This window comes from Littorina saxatilis, linkage group LG12, assembly GCF_037325665.1.
Source record: "Littorina saxatilis isolate snail1 linkage group LG12, US_GU_Lsax_2.0, whole genome shotgun sequence".
NCBI classification, from domain to species: Eukaryota; Metazoa; Mollusca; class Gastropoda; order Littorinimorpha; family Littorinidae; genus Littorina; species Littorina saxatilis.
Window position 1 is genome coordinate 73,282,022 of NC_090256.1, and position 20,000 is coordinate 73,302,021.

Consider the following 20,000-nt stretch of genomic DNA (forward strand, 5'->3'; position numbering starts at 1 on the left):
AAAAAAAATATTTTTTTTATAAAACGATCCAAATTTACGTTCATCTTATTCTCCATCATTTGCTGATTCCAAAAACATATAAATATGTTATATTTGAATTAAAAACAAGCTCTGAAAATTAAATATATAAAAATTATGATCAAAATTAATTTGTCGAAATCAATTTAAAAACACTTTCACCTTATTCCTTGTCGGTTCCTGATTCCAAAAACATATAGATATGATATGTTTGGATTAAAAACACGCTCAGAAAGTTAAAACGAAGAGAGGTACAGAAAAGCGTGCTATCATTCTCAGCGCAACTACTACCCCGCTCTTCTTGTCAATTTCACTGCCTTTGCCGTGAGCAGTGGACTGACGATGCTACGAGTATACGGTCTTGCTGCGTTGCATTGCGTTCAGTTTCATTCTGTGAGTTCGACAGCTACTTGACTAAATGTTGTATTTTCGCCTTACGCGACTTGTTTTTAAGTATTCCTTCCCAGCTTCTACCCCAAGCTCGAATACCCCGGGTGTAGGTTACCTGACTACTTTGGCATAAGCTTTCATCTAGAAACTGAGCGAGATACATGGGGACAAGAAGCAGGGGGGGGGGGGGGGGGGGGGCGGCTGGGGATGGGGGGGTGTGGAGGAGTAAAAGAGGAAAAGGGGCGTGGTCTGAAGCAGCGTAGAATGATGTACACGCAAACAAGCCCGTCTTTGCCCTCGCCGAGATAATTTGCATGCAAAAGAATGTTATTTTGCTGGTGTCATATTTCAGAAAATCGCCCTATTCAAGTCAGCAGCCGTCCCCTTTTGTCGTTGGCAGATTCTCTCACATCGTTTTCGTAAGGCGAGTTTTCTCTCCCTCTGATTTTCTTACTTCGCTTTGTGAAGCGAATTATACCCCCCCCCCCCTCTCTCTCTCTCTCTCTCTCTCTCTCTCTCTCAAGCGAAATATTTATTGGCGACATTTTCATTACCATGATTTTGAAAACCAAATGTATTCTGTCTCCCTCCCTCTACTCCTTTTTTGCCCTACAAACAAACGTTATTCATGATGTCAGATTGTTCCCCCCCCCCCCCCCATTCTCTCTCTCTCTCTCTCTCTCTCTCTCTCTCTCTCTCTCTCTCTCTCTCTCTCTCTCTCTCTCAGAGCACTACGACAGAGGTCCGCCCAGTTGGGTAAAGCCTAGCTGCAAACAAATCTTGATGTCTTAAACTAAAAAACCAAATTGGGGCAGGACTGACCAGCAGAGCAAGACGGACTTTTGCAAGGGGATCAAGGATTAGGACAGAATGACCGGACACAAGTCATGGCATCAAAGTCACATCGCCACCGCTTTCTGAAGGCAAGGTCAGTCAGTAATACTGACCGACGATCCCTCCACCCTCTTCCTTCTGATTCTCACGCCCTCCACCACCCCCATGTCTTTCTCTTGCTCTTTTGTTTTGATAAGAGAGAGAGAGAGAGAGAGAGAGAGAGAGAGAGAGAGAGAGAGAGAGAGATAGATAGATAGATAGATAGATAGATAGATAGATAGATAGATAGATAGAGAGAGAGAGAGAGAGAGAGACACACACACACAGACAGACACAGACAAACAGCCAGCCAGCCAGACAGCCAGAGACGAAGACAGAGACAGAGAGAGCATGCAACAAACAGACAGACTGACAGACAGACAGATAGGCAGACAGACAGAGAATATGTGATGGAGAGAGTGAGGGAGAAACAGAGAGTGAGAGAGAAAGCAAGAGACAGAGAGACATAGAGAGAGAGAGAGACAGAGAGCAAGAGACAGAGAGAGAGAGCAAGAGACAGAGAGATAGAGACAGACAGAGAGAGACAGAGAGAGACAGAGAGGGGGAGAAAGACAGACAGAGAGAGAGAGAGAGAGAGAGAGAGAGAGAGAGAGAGAGAGAGAGAGAGAGAGAGAGAGAGAGAGAGTGAGAGAGAGAGAAAGAGAGAGAGAGAGAGAGAGAGAGAGAGAGAGAGAGAGAGAGAGAGCTGGAACTGTAAAAGCTTTATTACCGAAGGGTAGTAGCACAGGTCCATGGAGTCCTGTCTTACAGCTAGTCCTTGCTACAAAACACACAGAGAAGGAATAGCGAGAATGAGAAACCTTGAGCAAACAACCTACCCACAAAACAAACAAACAAACAAACAAACAAACAAATCCAAAAACAAAGAGACTGCCAACGTTCCAAAATTAAAATAAAAAAATTGAAGTACAACAGAAACACTTTTTTTTTTTAAATCCCAAATAAGTTTGAAATGATACAAAGAGAGAGAGCAATAGGCATGCAGACAGACAGATAGTGTGTGTTGGAGAGAGAGAAAGAGAGAGAGAGAAAAAGAGAGAGAGAGAGAGCGAAACATAGAGAGTGAACGAAACAGAGAGAGAGAGAAGAGGCAGAGACAGACAGACAGACAGACAGACAGACCTTTTGGGTTGGAGAGAGAACGAGAAACAGAAATAGAGAAACCGAGAGAGAAAGGGAGGCGGGACAAGTAGACAGACAGAGAGTCAGAAACATCCATACAGACACACAACAGACAGACACAACAGACAGACTAAAATCACACAACAGAATCTAGTGCCTATCGATCTGTGCAGCTGGTGATCTCCTGCTGTCGGCACTGATTGTGTCCGAGGGCTGAGAGCAGTCCACAGCTACGCACGCCAGACTGACCAGATGTTTGGAGTGGTCAGCCCACAGGGGAGCGATTCATTAGCCCTGACATGGCACCAGACTGCCCTGGGCTGCAATAGTTTGCTGGACCTCTCTCTCTCTCTGTCTCTATTTCTCTGTCTCTATTTCTCTGTCTCTCTCTCTCTGTCTGTCTCTCTCTCTCTCTCTCTCTCTGTCTCTGTCTCTGTCTCTCTCTCTCTCTCTCTCTCTCTCAGTTAATATGTCCCCTTTGTAAAGTAAAGCAAGAAGATGAAGTCCATTTTGTTTTGTGTTGTCCAACAGATTAAGAGAAAAATGTATCCCATTTAAATATTATAGAAACCCAAGCACTTTTAGACTCAGCTTGCTCCTGGCTTCACCTCAAGAAACTGTTGTTAGAAATGTATCCTTGTATTTGTATAAAGCCTTTAAATTAAGAGATGTTGTAACCTCTTAGTTAAATAACGTGCAATGTATGTTTTAATCTGTAGTGTTGTGCGAGTATTATGTTGTACCTTTTTTGCACCTGATGAGTTACATTATTTGCAACGTTAACCATTTGTTCACACTCCTTCAAAAGGGGCTATGGCCTATTGAATAAATTATCTGCGTCTCTCTCTCTCTCTCTCTCTCTCTCTCTCTCTCTCTCTCTCTCTCTCTCTCTCTCTCTCTCTCTCTCTCTCTCTCTCTCTCTCTATTTGACCATTCAAAAAACGCTACAACAACAACAAAACAAAAAGGCAAACACAACAACCATTGCATCACTAATACAGCACAATACTACCAGATGTTAAACAAACAACACCCGAAAACAAATGACTTAGTTACATGAACTGAAGCGAATGAAAAGGGCACGACAAACCCTCACCACCCTCCTCCTACCCCCCCTACCCCCCACCCCCCCCATCCCAACCCTACCAAAAAAGAAACTGTTGAGTTTATGTGACATTTGCTAGCGAGGCGAGAAAACGAGGGAGACGAAGGGCCGAAGCATACCAACGAGATCTCGGAGAAGTCGGGGGGACTCTCCATCGGACCCTAAAGGTCTTCCTCCCTAGCCCGTGACATTCTACCTGCAACGACCCAGCTTGGCAAAGATGGGGGGGATTTGAAGAGGGGGGGGGGCTGGGCAGGAGAGGGGGGTGGGGAAGGAGGCTTGGTCAAAACTGTTGCCTAAAGGCTAGCCGCGACACATGTTTCACATACTAAGCAGGTAACATTTAGTGGGCAACATTCGTTCAAAGGATTGTTGGAAAAGTGAGGGATTTTTGAGGGTTGTTTGCTGGTTGTAGAGGACAAGTGTGTCTGTAGATGCGGCGTCGCACTAGCCGTTTCAGTCACAAGAAAGTCAGAGAGATAAGACAAGCGCAAAACAGAGACAACCCCCTGAAAGACTTTCTTTGAGCAGACGACGTGCAAAAGGACGTGTCCTTGTGCAGTATGGGACAACGAGACACGTACCAGCTTATTGTGCACCCTCGCACAAAACATCTCGCTGTTCACTCTCGCCCACAATTAACCTTTCACTTATTGTACACCCTCGCACAAAACATCTCGCTGTTCACTCTCGCCCACAATTAACCTTTCACTTATTGTACACCCTCGCACAAAACATCTCGCTCTTCACTCTCGCCCACAATTAACCTTTCACTTATTGTACACCCTCGCACAAAACATCTCGCTGTTCACTCTCGCCCACAATTAACCTTTCACTTATTGTACACCCTCGCACAAAACATCTCGCTGTTCACTCTCGCCCACAATTAACCTTTCACTTATTGTACACCCTCGCACAAAACATCTCGCTCTTCACTCTCGCCCACAATTAACCTTTCACTTATTGTACACCCTCGCACAAAACATCTCGCTCTTCACTCTCGCCCACAATTAACCTTTCACTTATTGTACACCCTCGCACAAAACATCTCGCTGTTCACTCTCGCCCACAATTAACCTTTCACTTATTGTACACCCTCGCACAAAACATCTCGCTCTTCACTCTCGCCCACAATTAACCTTTCACTTATTGTACACCCTCGCACAAAACATCTCGCTCTTCACTCTCGCCCACAATTAACCTTTCACTTATTGTACACCCTCGCACAAAACATCTCGCTGTTCACTCTCGCCCACAATTAACCTTTCACTTATTGTACACCCTCGCACAAAACATCTCGCTGTTCACTCTCGCCCACAATTAACCTCGCACAAAACATCTCGCTGTTCACTCTCGCCCACAATTAACCTTTCACTTATTGTACACCCTCGCACAAAACATCTCGCTGTTCACTCTCGCCCACAATTAACCTTTCACTTATTGTACACCCTCGCACAAAACATCTCGCTGTTCACTCTCGCCCACAATTAACCTTTCACTTATTGTACACCCTCGCACAAAACATCTCGCTCTTCACTCTCGCCCACAATTAACCTTTCACTTATTGTACACCCTCGCACAAAACATCTCGCTGTTCACTCTCGCCCACAATTAACCTTTCACTTATTGTACACCCTCGCACAAAACATCTCGCTGTTCACTCTCGCCCACAATTAACCTTTCACTTATTGTACACCCTCGCACAAAACATCTCGCTGTTCACTCTCGCCCACAATTAACCTTTCACTTATTGTACACCCTCGCACAAAACATCTCGCTGTTCACTCTCGCCCACAATTAACCTTTCACTTATTGTACACCCTCGCACAAAACATCTCGCTCTTCACTCTCGCCCACAATTAACCTTTCACTTATTGTACACCCTCGCACAAAACTTCTCGCTCTTCACTCTCGCCCACAATTAACCTTTCACTTATTGTACACCCTCGCACAAAACTTCTCGCTCTTCACTCTCGCCCACAATTAACCTTTCACTTATTGTACACCCTCGCACAAAACATCTCGCTGTTCACTCTCGCCCACAATTAACCTTTCACTTATTGTACACCCTCGCACAAAACATCTCGCTGTTCACTCTCGCCCACAATTAACCTTTCACTTATTGTACACCCTCGCACAAAACTTCTCGCTGTTCACTCTCGCCCACAATTAACCTTTCACTTATTGTACACCCTCGCACAAAACATCTCGCTGTTCACTCTCGCCCACAATTAACCTTTCACTTATTGTACACCCTCGCACAAAACATCTCACTGTTCACTCTCGCCCACAATTAACCTTTCACTTATTGTACACCCTCGCACAAAACATCTCGCTCTTCACTCTCGCCCACAATTAACCTTTCACTTATTGTACACCCTCGCACAAAACATCTCGCTGTTCACTCTCGCCCACAATTAACCTTTCACTTATTGTACACCCTCGCACAAAACATCTCGCTGTTCACTCTCGCCCACAATTAACCTTTCACTTATTGTACACCCTCGCACAAAACATCTCGCTGTTCACTCTCGCCCACAATTAACCTTTCACTTATTGTACACCCTCGCACAAAACATCTCGCTGTTCACTCTCGCCCACAATTAACCTTTCACTTATTGTGCACCCTCGCACAAAACATCTCGCTGTTCACTCTCGCCCACAATTAACCTTTCACTTATTGTACACCCTCGCACAAAACATCTCGCTCTTCACTCTCGCCCACAATTAACCTTTCACTTATTGTACACCCTCGCACAAAACTTCTCGCTCTTCACTCTCGCCCACAATTAACCTTTCACTTATTGTACACCCTCGCACAAAACATCTCGCTCTTCACTCTCGCCCACAATTAACCTTTCACTTATTGTACACCCTCGCACAAAACATCTCGCTGTTCACTCTCGCCCACAATTAACCTTTCACTTATTGTACACCCTCGCACAAAACATCTCGCTGTTCACTCTCGCCCACAATTAACCTTTCACTTATTGTGCACCCTCGCACAAAACATCTCGCTGTTCACTCTCGCCCACAATTAACCTTTCACTTATTGTACACCCTCGCACAAAACATCTCGCTGTTCACTCTCGCCCACAATTAACCTTTCACTTATTGTACACCCTCGCACAAAACATCTCGCTGTTCACTCTCGCCCACAATTAACCTTTCACTTATTGTACACCCTCGCACAAAACATCTCGCTCTTCACTCTCGCCCACAATCAACCTTTCACTTATTGTACACCCTCGCACAAAACATCTCGCTCTTCACTCTCGCCCACAATTAACCTTTCACTTATTGTACACCCTCGCACAAAACATCTCGCTGTTCACTCTCGCCCACAATTAACCTTTCACTTATTGTACACCCTCGCACAAAACATCTCGCTGTTCACTCTCGCCCACAATTAACCTTTCACTTATTGTACACCCTCGCACAAAACATCTCGCTGTTCACTCTCGCCCACAATTAACCTTTCACTTATTGTACACCCTCGCACAAAACATCTCGCTGTTCACTCTCGCCCACAATTAACCTTTCACTTATTGTACACCCTCGCACAAAACATCTCGCTGTTCACTCTCGCCCACAATTAACCTTTCACTTATTGTACACCCTCGCACAAAACATCTCGCTGTTCACTCTCGCCCACAATTAACCTTTCACTTATTGTACACCCTCGCACAAAACATCTCGCTGTTCACTCTCGCCCACAATTAACCTTTCACTTATTGTACACCCTCGCACAAAACATCTCGCTGTTCACTCTCGCCCACAATTAACCTTTCACTTATTGTACACCCTCGCACAAAACATCTCGCTGTTCACTCTCGCCCACAATTAACCTTTCACTTATTGTGCACCCTCGCACAAAACATCTCGCTCTTCACTCTCGCCCACAATTAACCTTTCACTTATTGTACACCCTCGCACAAAACATCTCGCTGTTCACTCTCGCCCACAATTAACCTTTCACTTATTGTACACCCTCGCACAAAACATCTCGCTGTTCACTCTCGCCCACAATTAACCTTTCACTTATTGTACACCCTCGCACAAAACATCTCGCTGTTCACTCTCGCCCACAATTAACCTTTCACTTATTGTACACCCTCGCACAAAACATCTCGCTCTTCACTCTCGCCCACAATCAACCTTTCACTTATTGTACACCCTCGCACAAAACATCTCGCTGTTCACTCTCGCCCACAATTAACCTTTCACTTATTGTACACCCTCGCACAAAACATCTCGCTCTTCACTCTCGCCCACAATTAACCTTTCACTTATTGTGCACCCTCGCACAAAACATCTCGCTCTTCACTCTCGCCCACAATTAACCTTTCACTTATTGTACACCCTCGCACAAAACATCTCGCTGTTCACTCTCGCCCACAATTAACCTTTCACTTATTGTACACCCTCGCACAAAACATCTCGCTGTTCACTCTCGCCCACAATTAACCTTTCACTTATTGTACACCCTCGCACAAAACATCTCGCTGTTCACTCTCGCCCACAATTAACCTTTCACTTATTGTACACCCTCGCACAAAACATCTCACTGTTCACTCTCGCCCACAATTAACCTTTCACTTATTGTACACCCTCGCACAAAACATCTCGCTGTTCACTCTCGCCCACAATTAACCTTTCACTTATTGTACACCCTCGCACAAAACATCTCGCTGTTCACTCTCGCCCACAATTAACCTTTCACTTATTGTACACCCTCGCACAAAACATCTCGCTCTTCACTCTCGCCCACAATCAACCTTTCACTTATTGTACACCCTCGCACAAAACATCTCGCTGTTCACTCTCGCCCACAATTAACCTTTCACTTATTGTACACCCTCGCACAAAACATCTCGCTGTTCACTCTCGCCCACAATTAACCTTTCACTTATTGTGCACCCTCGCACAAAACATCTCGCTGTTCACTCTCGCCCACAATTAACCTTTCACTTATTGTACACCCTCGCACAAAACATCTCGCTGTTCACTCTCGCCCACAATTAACCTTTCACTTATTGTGCACCCTCGCACAAAACATCTCGCTGTTCACTCTCGCCCACAATTAACCTTTCACTTATTGTACACCCTCGCACAAAACATCTCGCTGTTCACTCTCGCCCACAATTAACCTTTCACTTATTTTCAAAGATAATCTTGTGCCTTGTCTTTTTTTTCTCCTCTGCGTCTGTAACACCTCAAGCCCTTGGACTGAAGAGCTTAGGTTCCACTGTACTTTTAAATGAATTAAACAAGCTTTCACACAAGCTGAAGCTCTCAACTGCGCACCCTCTATACCGATAAGACAATTTCAGCAACTTTGAGGGTCGCGAAACACTTAGAAATTGTGTGTCAAGAAAAGAGACTCAACAGTTTGGGCGGAGAGAAAATCTTCTCACGATCCCATTTTTCTTGAGCTTTCACGTAATTCTTTCCGTACTCCGTTTGAAAAGCACAACGGTGTCATTCCCAGGTACGACATACACTAGGAGTGTACGAAATACACTAGGAGTGTACAAGGAATGTCGTTACCAACAAACAACAGTTCGCTACTTTTTGTTTCCCAGAATGCAGCATTTAATTGGTTTGTTTAAAGTAAACTAACTAGGGGGGGGGGGGGGGGGGGACACTCCTTTTTGGGACGAACAACTAACTTGAACTTAAACGCACTAGAAAAAAGCTATAAGAACAAAGAAACATACAGTCATATAAATCGCTGCTGTAGCCAGTAACCTGAGTCTTTCTCTTCACAAAACAATGGTGTGAAGAAAAAAGTGCAAGCTTTGTCGCCAGGTACGTGGAGAGAAGAATAGTGTCACAACCAACAGGTGCGTGACTGTCGGCGCCCCCGACCCCCCTCCCGGCACGTAGCGACAAACCCCGAATACCTCAAGGAGTGAGAAAACGGCGATTTTACAGTGGAACCCCTTTTTAAGACCCCCAAATAGCTTGGGGGGGGGGGGGAGGGGTCAGATCATAACTAATATGGAGTTTTTAAATGGAGGTATATTTTACAGAGGTCATGAACAGAACATAACAAAAATGTCTTGATGGGGGTGGGCTCCATTGTACTTTGTGAGCGAGAAAAAAATTGGATGGAAAGGATTAGTTAGTTAGCTGTTGCTTTTCGGGTCCAGCGGACCATAATAGGCCAAATCAGGACCCCTGGAAAGGAGTGTTGTACAGGTATAATGATGTCGAGAGGAAGAAATGTGTTGAATGCGATGAGTGTGTGTGGGTGATAGTTTAGGCCTGTGTTTGTTTGTTTGTGTGTGTGTGTGGCGCGCGCGTGCTTGCTTGTTTGCGTGCGTGTGATTGTGTCAGTCTGTCTGAATGTATGTCCTTATTAGCGTGGTGTGTCCTGTATACTATTCACACACACTTTACCCACGCCACACATTATGGCCGCCCGAGATAAAAAATGTGAGGTCATCTTTACAACTTGACCCATTCATTGTCAGAGAGAATGATTTAACCAACGAGGTAGTGTGTCAGTGTCTAGCTATAGATTACGGTGATGAAGAAACACTTCTTCTTTACGTAACACACAAACATCCACTGTAACGCTGAACCAAAAATGCATGTGTAAAGAAACTTACACTGAACCAGAAATTTACACCGAACCAAACATGTACTCAGAAATTTACATCGAACCAAAAAATGTACACCAAATTAACACCGAACTAAAAACTTAAACATACATTTACAATGAACCAAAAATTCAAAGAAAAATTTACATCGGACCAGAAATGTTCCCTACAGGTACACACAATAGCTGTGTGCATTCAGTTACAAAATAAGCCACCCCAAAGTGGACAGCTGAAACAGAAAGTACAAGAAAAAACCCTCAGCGTTGGAACAACTGTGTGCCAGCATGAACATGCAAACAAGGCAGCAAAAGTAAACAGAGCCTCCCCCGTATACATGCGCGCATTGCAGTGCTTGGAGCGAAAAGGTATACATACACCTGGGGTAATGAGCAAAAACAACAAGCTGGGCAAAAAAAACTGTAACCTCCACTCCTGCCGTAGCAATCTACCTGTTTTGCCTTCCCGTTTAGACACCAGCAGAGTTTGTCTTTGGATGTGCGTGTACTTTCGTCAAGTGACTTAATTAATATGGTTTACTGAAGCACATTAGGGGTGGTTTAGGGGGGGGGGCGGGTGTATGTGTGAAAGAGAAAGCAAGAGAGCTTGTGTGTGTGTGTGTGTGTGTGTGTGTGTGCCACCCCCTCCCTCCCCCCATCACACACACACACACACACACACACACACACACACACTCACAGGTTTAGATCACACATTACACTAAAACCGCAAGACTTAACACGCTAAAACAACAAAGCAAATGACAGACACAAACAAAAGATCGTGGAAACAGTACATTACATTTCGGGCTTACCGACACTACACGGAAGCCAAACGAAGCAAGCGTCCCAGACCCTAAAGCTCTTCTACAAACACTCGAGAGAAGCGAAACAACAAAACCACAGAAATGCAGAAACAAAAGGTTGTCAGAAGACAAGGAAACCGCAGAAGGGTGTGTGCGGTGTGGGCGAGTGTGTGCGTGTACGAATTGTGTCAGGGCCAGAGTAGTCAGTTAGTGTGTCAGGGATTGGTGACAGAATCCGTGACACTGACTGACAAGGCTTGCAACAGTTTGGACGCAAAGATAAAGTGTCGAACGCCTCGTGGTCCGATGTCCTGCTTTCTCTGCGTTGTACATGTACTGGCCAAGTCATTGTGTCACAATTCTTTGAAAGCGAATTCGATCGTGAGCTCATTTAAAACAATTAGGAGCTTTGAGTTGTTTCAGAAAACACGAGTGTTCTTACAGGTGCGAATTGTCTGTGTTGTCAGGTGGCGATAAAGAAAAAGATAACTGTGACATCCGCCACCTGTTGACTTAGTTTTCTCATTTCAGGGTAGAGGAGGATTAAAACAAAACAAACTTGAAGAAAAGTCAACAATTTCACACACAAAAATACAAATTTACGGTATTCAAGCTTCAAAGGGAAACTATAGGCAAATAATTACACAAACTGAATTTCCTAGCAAACAAAACCCTCCTTAAGAATGAACAAACAAACGAATAAGCAAACAAACAAAACAAACCTGCTACACACATACCAACAAACATTCACAAGAAGGAACAAACGCACATGGAACCACACACACCGTACAGTAAACGATAAAACGACAAAACATGAAAATCGATCAAACAAACAAAATATCCTTCCAAAACGACAAAAGCAAAGTGTGACAGTTGTTGAAAAAAAAGTAATTAATTAAAAAAAACTCCATGGTGGTCAGTCTTACATGCGCGTCCAGGGTCCACAGAGCCGTCATAGCAAGGCGAGGTGGGCGTGGAGACCGGAGGGGAAGGAGGAGGATAGAATGGTCAACAGCAAACGACAACGACGACACAACACACAGCACAGACCGCACCACAACAGGTCCAGTGAATGACACTACTAAAACACTACTACAGCCAGTTAAGCTCACACAATGCGGATGAAGCGAAGTTTTCGGGAAGTTGTGTCAGTCACTTCTACCACAGCGCACAACACTTCTCTTCTACCGCTGAACTATACGATGTTCAATTCACTGGTAAAAGCGCTGTCACTAAAGTCCTACCACTGACTGCAGTCGCTCGCAATGACAGGAGACTCACTCGCAACTGACTTGGCCCTGATCGGAAGGAAGAGGAGAAGACTGACTGATTTGCTGGGCCCTGTGTAGTGTAGTATACGACAGTATATCTGTGCTGGTAGTGGTGGAGGTGGTGGTGGTAGTGGACTAAACTCTCCAGCTCTCTCTCTCTCCCTCTTCTTCTTTCTTTCTCTCTCTCTCTTGCTTCACTACAAGTGCTGTACTACTTTCGCCGTGTGTTCCCTTTCACTGAGGTATGCGTGAGTCTACAAGTGGGGCTGAGATATGGCTGGCTGTTTTTACCTACAGGCCCTCCGCTCCCTCACTCGCTCTACAGGTATGGGGACAAGCGAGGAGGAAAGGAGAGGGGGGGGGGGGGGTAGGAGGGGAGAGCAATCACAACCTGTGACAGAAAAAGGGAAAGGGTGGAAGGGGTGGCAGCGAGAGAGGGCGGAGGGGGGAGGGGGGTACGAGCAGGTCTGAGGCCCTCATGGGTCGCCCGCTTTGCAAGTCTACAAGTCTACATAGATCAGAGCCGTCACCTGAGAGCGGACCCCGCCCCCTATCTATCTCACTCCCCCCCCCCCTCCTCTCACCCCCTCCCCCCCTCTCCTCTCTCCCCCTCCCCTTCCCCTCGTTCACCATACCTCGTTTAACACTGTCAGTGCGACACATCAACACCAGCTGAGGGACAACCCCCCCGTGTTTTCAAGCTTGTCAAATCTGTCCTTTCCAAACTTTCTGGCACCGGCAAGTTTCCGTCGCAACGGACCCGGACCCTGAAGCTGCCGTTTCCCTGGCAACCAGAACGGTGCCAGAGACGGGGTGAGAGCGACAGGTGTGTGCGTTTTGTCGTTACGGGCCGGTTAATGCGTGTTACCTCAACTCTCGCCCTCCGTCTCCCCTCCCCTCCTGTCTTGTCGCTAGCTATCTCAGCTGTGTCGTGGCACGAAATTCCTTTCTCCCTCCTTCGCTATTGTCCCGTGGATTGCTATCTATCTCGTGGCAATTCCAGGTTCCCTCCCCCCCCCTGGCTTTGATTCAAGGTGACATCGTTTTGATATACACCGCCCTTACCTCTTTCTCTCTCGCTGTTATTTCTCTTTCTTGCTATCTCCTTCGGTTGTCGTAAGGCCTACTCTGATTTCTTGAATTTACTTTTACCGTCACTACCCCGCAAGAAGCTTTACCCCAACTCCCCTCTGCCCTCCCCCCCCCCCCTTGTTTTTCTGTTAGTTTTACTGTCACCATACCATCCCACACCACGTTTTACCACTACCGAATACCGGAAGTTTTAGTGCATACCACACTTAGCTATGCGCCTATCACCTTTCTGCTTTTGTTCACCTGTTTTTCTTGCGACTGTTCTTTCTGCGAATTCTTTTTCAGTCCTGGTTTTTGTTGTCCTACTTCAGTCTGACACAATGCCATTGTTGTGTTAACCCACGCAAACTATCTGCACAATGTTAAAAGAACGAGAGCGAAAGAGTGTGTGTGTGGGGGGGGGGGGAAGAGGGAACGATTGTTGCTCATAAAAACACTTGAAGCAACAGGTTTACACACCTCTCTTTACCAATTAGAAAGTGTGCATGCGTCCGCGCGCTCACACGATAGAGAGAGAGAGAGAGAGAGAGAGAGAGAGAGAGAGAGACAGAGACAGAGAGACAGAGACAGAGACAGAGACAGAGACAGAGAGAGAGAGAGAGACACACACACACACACATCACGCCCCCCTTCCCCCAAAACACACATACACTTCTAAGGAAAACCTCAACCACGTGTACAGAAAGCGATCCTACATCAGAAAATACAGCTAGAGGATATATACTGTACACCCAGCTGGTGCGGATTGTCATCAAGTTCTCGCCACGCTCGATTAGCAAAACAATGCCACCAAATACACCCAAATCTGTTGAGGCTGAAAATCAATAACCCTTAACAGGGGTACCATTTAACTACAGGACTCGACACGGCGTGACAGGGGAGCTGACCAGCTGTGACACGGCGTGACAGGGGAGCTGACCAGCTGTGTAACGGCGTGAAAGTGAGTATGAAGGGCTGAAATCCAGCACGTTTTTGCCCACCTGTTTCCCTCCCTCCGGCGTCACTCTATCGTCTCCCTTGGTTTGGTGTTCTCGGTTGTGTCCCTTGCATCGGGCGACATCAAGACTGGTCTAAACCCGACACTACCTAGTCTTCTTCCTTTAACGGTGACAAGATCTGACTAACGAACAAATAGGTTATGGAAACACGCAAACCAAAATGTATGCTATCTAATAAACGTCAGTGTTGTTCATGCTCTGATTCAAATTAGGGGAAGGGCCCCTAATATGGACCACTTTTTGTTTATTGCTGATAACTAGCTTGTTTTCGTGCAAAGAAGTTTCATTTTGTGTTTGATAGTCCTTCTTTCTTAGTTTAACCGTTAGGCCTAATTAGAGTAACATAGCTTTGATACACATTCAGCAAAAATTAAATACAGAAAAAATCACAAAGGGTCCATATTAGGAGCCTGGGCGCCTAATATGGACCCAGTGAAGCGGCCTTCACGAATCACTGTAAAAAGCCCCCTATATTTCAAAATAACATGATACAACTTAGTGTACAAGTCAGCCTAATTAAAATATGCTCTAGATTTATCTGTTTCGAGTTGATGAGAGCATTATTTGAACACCAGGAAACTAAAGAAGCTTATCAAAAACAGAGTGAAAATAAGTTAAATTATCAACTTCCACGAAAAGAAGACTTTTCGTTGCATTTTTTTTAAATCTTGAGGGCTAGTTATAGGTTATTACCAGCAAGCTTCTTAATGAATTAATGAAAATAGCCTTTAGCTTTTATTTTCTTCGATTTGTTGAAGGTGGTCCATATTAGGGGACTCGCACATACTTTGAGATTTTGCTATTATTTTTTGTTTGCAGAAGAAACTCGGGGTCAACACTGCTAAAATGTAACAAATACGGTTTTAGCTGTCATATATAGCCATTTCTGTTTGATAAAAGCTTTGGCTGTAGACAGAAACGAGTCCGTTTTAGGCGGCACATTTAGAGTGAGCGCTGCCAAAAGTGAAAAAAGAGAAAAAGCCTAACGGTTTTGAGATTTGTGTTTCTGCAACTGTTTTGACATGTGCAAGTTATCCAAAAGAGGGTGAATACAGCGAATACAACTTTTTTGAGCGCTCTAGCGCCGTTAGTTGGTGGTGGTCCATATAAGGAGCCGGTCCATATTAGGAGCCCTTCCCCTATCTCTCTTTCTCCTTCTGCCCATACATCACACCGTCAACTCACTACCGTCTTTCCGAAGTTTGCAGTAAAATAACAAACTTTCGTCGCAATAAACCATAAAGGACGATAAATTATGCTACCCCTCACGAATGAAGTCAAGTGTCTATTGGAAACGAGAGACGGAGGAGGAGGGAAGTAGCGACGAAAGTGCGGAGAAAAGACAGCAGTCTGTGACCTGTCAAACTCCTTGTTGGACGCACAATGGCATTGTTTTGTGCCACCCCACTCTGCGCTGATAGCTTTTCTCGCGACAGACAAAACCACTACTTGTTGTGACAATCTCTTATGCTAACCCCCTCTCGTCCCCCTTCCCTCTCTGTTTGTCTCTCTGTTGCTCTGTTGCTCTGTTTTTCTGTCTCTCTCTCGCTCTCTCTCTGTTTCTGTCTCTCTCTCTCTCTGTTTTTCTCTCTCTCTCTGTGTGTCTCTCTCTCTCTGTTTCTGTCTGTCTGTCTGTCTGTCTGTCTCTCTCTCTCTCTCTCTCTCTCTGTTTCTGTCTCTCTCTCTCTCATCCTGTTCGCGATGTTTGAACGTGTTTTTTTCTCGACCTACCCCCCCCCCCCCTCTCCCTCTCCCTCACCCTCACCCATACTCTGATAGAAATAAAGTATTGAGCTCAAGTTCTTTCTGTGTTTGTGTGTGTGTCTGTGTGTCTGTGTGTGTCTGTCCGTCTGTCTGCCCCCCCTCTCTCTCTCTCTCTCTCTCTCTCTCTCTCTCTGTCTCTTCTCACCCACCCAACAATCCACCCAAACTTCCACCCACTTACTCTCCCCCCTCCCTCTTCCACCCCCCGCTTATCTTGTCACCCCGCTGGTAACCGCGTCCCCTCCCAACTTGTGCTTGAAGTGTTATTTGTGTAAAGGGGGAGGGAGGGGTTCAAATATCTCGTGGAGTCTTTCAAAGCGAGGGGCACATCTATTCAGTGGGACGACGGTGAAACAGTTAAAATTGGGATCATCGCAGTTTGCCCTTGACCGGATTTTGTGAAGGGGTTGATACACTTGTATTGTCTAATAAACGATGAAGCAACGGCCCACAGGCGTCAGAAGATGCATGCATTTATATTAATATGTTTGGGTCAACTTATGGGGGGGGTCTTTAGGACAAAAAATGAGCCACGCCCAGACTTAAACATGCAGCGAGAGAGAGAGAGAGAGAGAGAGAGAGAGAGAGAGAGAGAGAGAGAGAGAGAGAGAGAGAGAGAGAGAGAGAGAGAGAGAGAGAGCGAGAGAGAGAGAGAGAGAGAGAGAGAGAGAGAGAGAAGAGAGAAAGAGAAAAGAGAGAGAGATGCCGTAATCACACCGAAATCTTAACCGAAGAATAAATATTTACTTATTAACTTACTTACTTGTTTTAAACAAGAATGGATTAACAAAATACAGGGAGGCATGTAGAGTTTAATATAAACATTAATACTGTGACCACACAACAAGCTAAGCTTATAGTTATACTAACTTCCTTACTTCAACCTCTTTGCACGGGGACAAGGAGACAGTGAAATGACTATAAAGAAATGCAATCGAAGCATGCAAGGAATCGATACAACACCTGCCTCCAGCCTATATGTTGCACACACCTTGACCTGTCACACTGAGTCTACCTGCTTTGACACACTAACCCCGGAACTGAACAGTAATACTGTACGTTCACACACACACACACACACACACACACACACACACACACACACACATGTACACACACACACACCCCCCGCCTCTAAACACACACACAACGCCCCCTACATACACAATACACACACTCACGCACACACACACACACACACACACGAATCTGTCATTATAATAATTTTAAAACCACCAACAATATCTTTCTAGCGAACTATGGAGACAAGGTCTGGAGTAAACTGTAAGTGCATGACAGAATTCCAGCGATCATGATTTTACATTTCTCATTTCCTGACCTCAAATCCTACATATATATAGGCTAGTGTACTCAATCAGGAACCACGTCATATACAACATGCACTAATTCTGCCTCGCATATTTTCAATGGGACACTGCCCAAGATAAAAATCATTTCCTGATGCTTCGAGGAAGTCTATCCTATCTAGTAGATAAAGACCGACTTGGGGCAGTATCTGACACATGATTGTGTGATTGTTGAGGATCTATAAAGACGGTTTGCTTCTTCCTCTATTCTTATATTATCAAGACTGCTTCGTAACTAAATGTTGATGGAAATCACTAACGGAAGCGACAGGCACGGGCACTTCAGGTTTGCGTCATCGCTTCATGCGTCATTGAAGATACGATTCGAACTGATAAAGATCAAGGTTGGGACTGAACACTGCACAGGGGGCCCGGGTAGCTCAGGTGGTAGAGCACTGGACTTGTGATCGAGAGGTCGCTGGTTCGAATCCGGGCCGGGACGGACACGGGTCAACTTTATGTGCAGACCCAGAGACGGTATCCATCTCCCACCCCCGTGTCACCACAATGGCACGTTAAAGATCTTGGTCATTCTACCATAAGTGCAGATGGCTGATACCACCTAAACACGCATACATCAAAAAGCCGTGAGGGCGTAAAACTCGAATCGTATAAACCAATTCATGTCCAATATAGGCAATTAAGACCTGACGGACAATAAGCTCCTTAAAATTTACTTTGAACACTGCAAGTTTTCCGCCATTGATCAGATACGTGTATAGAGGGTCGGTTGTCTGGGAAATATCGTTCAGCCTTGACGAATGAGAACAAATTACGTTTTAAAGATTGTTCCTTTACGACGGTAGTTCATTGAAGGACAATCAATGTTACGTCATAGACCGCACATGCCCCTAAACCTATTAACCTTCGGGTTTTCAGCAGGCGTCAACTATATATTTACCTTTTTACCTTTACCTACAAACGTCGCGGTCTATCTACAAATATTACGGTCAATACCTACACATGTTAAGGTCAGCCGAGCTCTGGATCCCAAGCTTCAACCCTCTGAGTATGCACCGAACAAACTTTGTGCTAGTTTACTCTCGATCGTAACGTCACAATAGAGAACAAAACTGCGCACATCTGGAGTGGAGGTGAATTTTATTTCTCAGTAAGGAAGTTACCACATCGACCACAGCAACAGCCGGGGGAGGTAAGGTCCAGGACGGCAAAATGTTGTAGACATCAACACTTTCATGGAAAGATAACTTTTCTCGTTTGCTGAACGAGAGCCTTTTGAAGAAGTCATCTTGGTAATCTATCTATGAACTTCCCCTTTATTGAATACAGCCTCTATTATAATGTACGGCCAGTTCAGCGCCTAGTGTTCACCTGTAGCAGGAGTTAGCAAGGGAGGTAACTCATTTTTTTCAAAAGTTTGTTTAAACCTTTGTACCCGATAATTATGTTTCTGTTATTCGTGGTTCTTTGACAAAGAATTCAGAAAACTCTTGTGTGATGGTTCTTAGGCGGTACCTGGCTGCTAGCAGGCTAACACAAAACATAGGGTTGGGGGTTAATACAATAATTAGGGTATGCATCGACCCAGTGAGGTAATATATTGTACTACGTTGCAAGCCCCTGGAGCAAATTTTTGATTAGTGCTTTTGTGAACAAGAAACAATTGACAAGTGGCTCTATCCCATCTCCCCCCTTTCCCCGTCGCGATATAACCTTCGTGGTTGAAAACGACGTTAAACACCAAATAAATAAAGAAAGAAAGAAACAGCGAATTCTCTGCTGCGATGATTTTCGTGTGTATGTACTAAAGATATCATGTCTATTGATATCATGCATCTATCAAGATATACTTCTCCTCTGGGTTTATCCGTTCTTGAAAGTGAAAAAAAATCGTTTCTGCGCGCCTGCTAAACTCAGATGAATAAAGGCCTACAGTCCATTGCTATGCACCTATCACGATATTCATCCTTCACCATAGCAATAGTTTTTCCCGTTTTGGTGAAACTGCGATATCGTGTACCGTGGCCAACAGGACACAGGAATAGCAATAGGACGGGGATGTCCAGCGACAGATGTCGGAGTTGCGGCCACCGCTGTCGTTTCCTATCTAGCTGGCTTATAAGCAGAACAACAGGAAAAGATGCGTGCCTTCACAATGACTGACGAGCTTTCGATACTTCCCCTGCAGCATGATGATCCTACTTTGAAGGGCGAGTACTGAGAGATCAAAACTCTTCTATAATGCGTCTGTACATATGGAGAATATGAATACACATTTTTTTTGTCGTAATGAATGTGACTGTGTTATACACATCTATGCAGACAGCCATACATGATTGATTGTAAGAGTTGTGCAGGCGAATTTAAACATTATTTTTAGCTATTTACTCACACACACACAGACAGACACGCAGAAAAACAGACAGACAAACACGCACGCACACAAGCACGCACGCTATTACACACACACAAGCATGCACGCTATTACACACACACACACACTGACACACACACACACACACACTGCAGTACTTTCAGTTCTAGGTCATAGTGCCCCCAACCAACGCTACCTCGAAAGTGTAAGAAATGCGTCGATGGTATATCTTAG

At 45.0% G+C, this 20,000-nt stretch overlaps 1 protein-coding gene across 9 annotated transcripts in view; it reads right to left on the reverse strand.

The window, feature by feature from the left end:
* LOC138983243 (RNA-binding motif, single-stranded-interacting protein 3-like) overlaps positions 1-20,000 on the reverse strand; it is a 196,585-nt gene that overhangs the window by 88,622 nt on the left and 87,963 nt on the right. For 2 of the 9 annotated variants that reach the window (XM_070356668.1, XM_070356667.1), the window contains exons 1-2: positions 11,866-12,462; positions 2,012-2,062 (exon numbers count right to left, since the gene is read on the reverse strand). The exons of 3 other annotated variants lie outside the window; for them this stretch is intronic. In XM_070356668.1, coding sequence (XP_070212769.1) covers positions 2,012-2,062; positions 11,866-11,895 — 81 coding nt within the window. In that variant the 5' untranslated portion in view covers positions 11,896-12,462. Of the gene's footprint in view, positions 1-2,011; positions 2,063-11,865; positions 12,463-20,000 lie in introns of those variants that run through there. 4 more of the 9 variants (XM_070356669.1, XM_070356677.1, XM_070356672.1 and 1 more) reach the window with 4 other exon arrangements.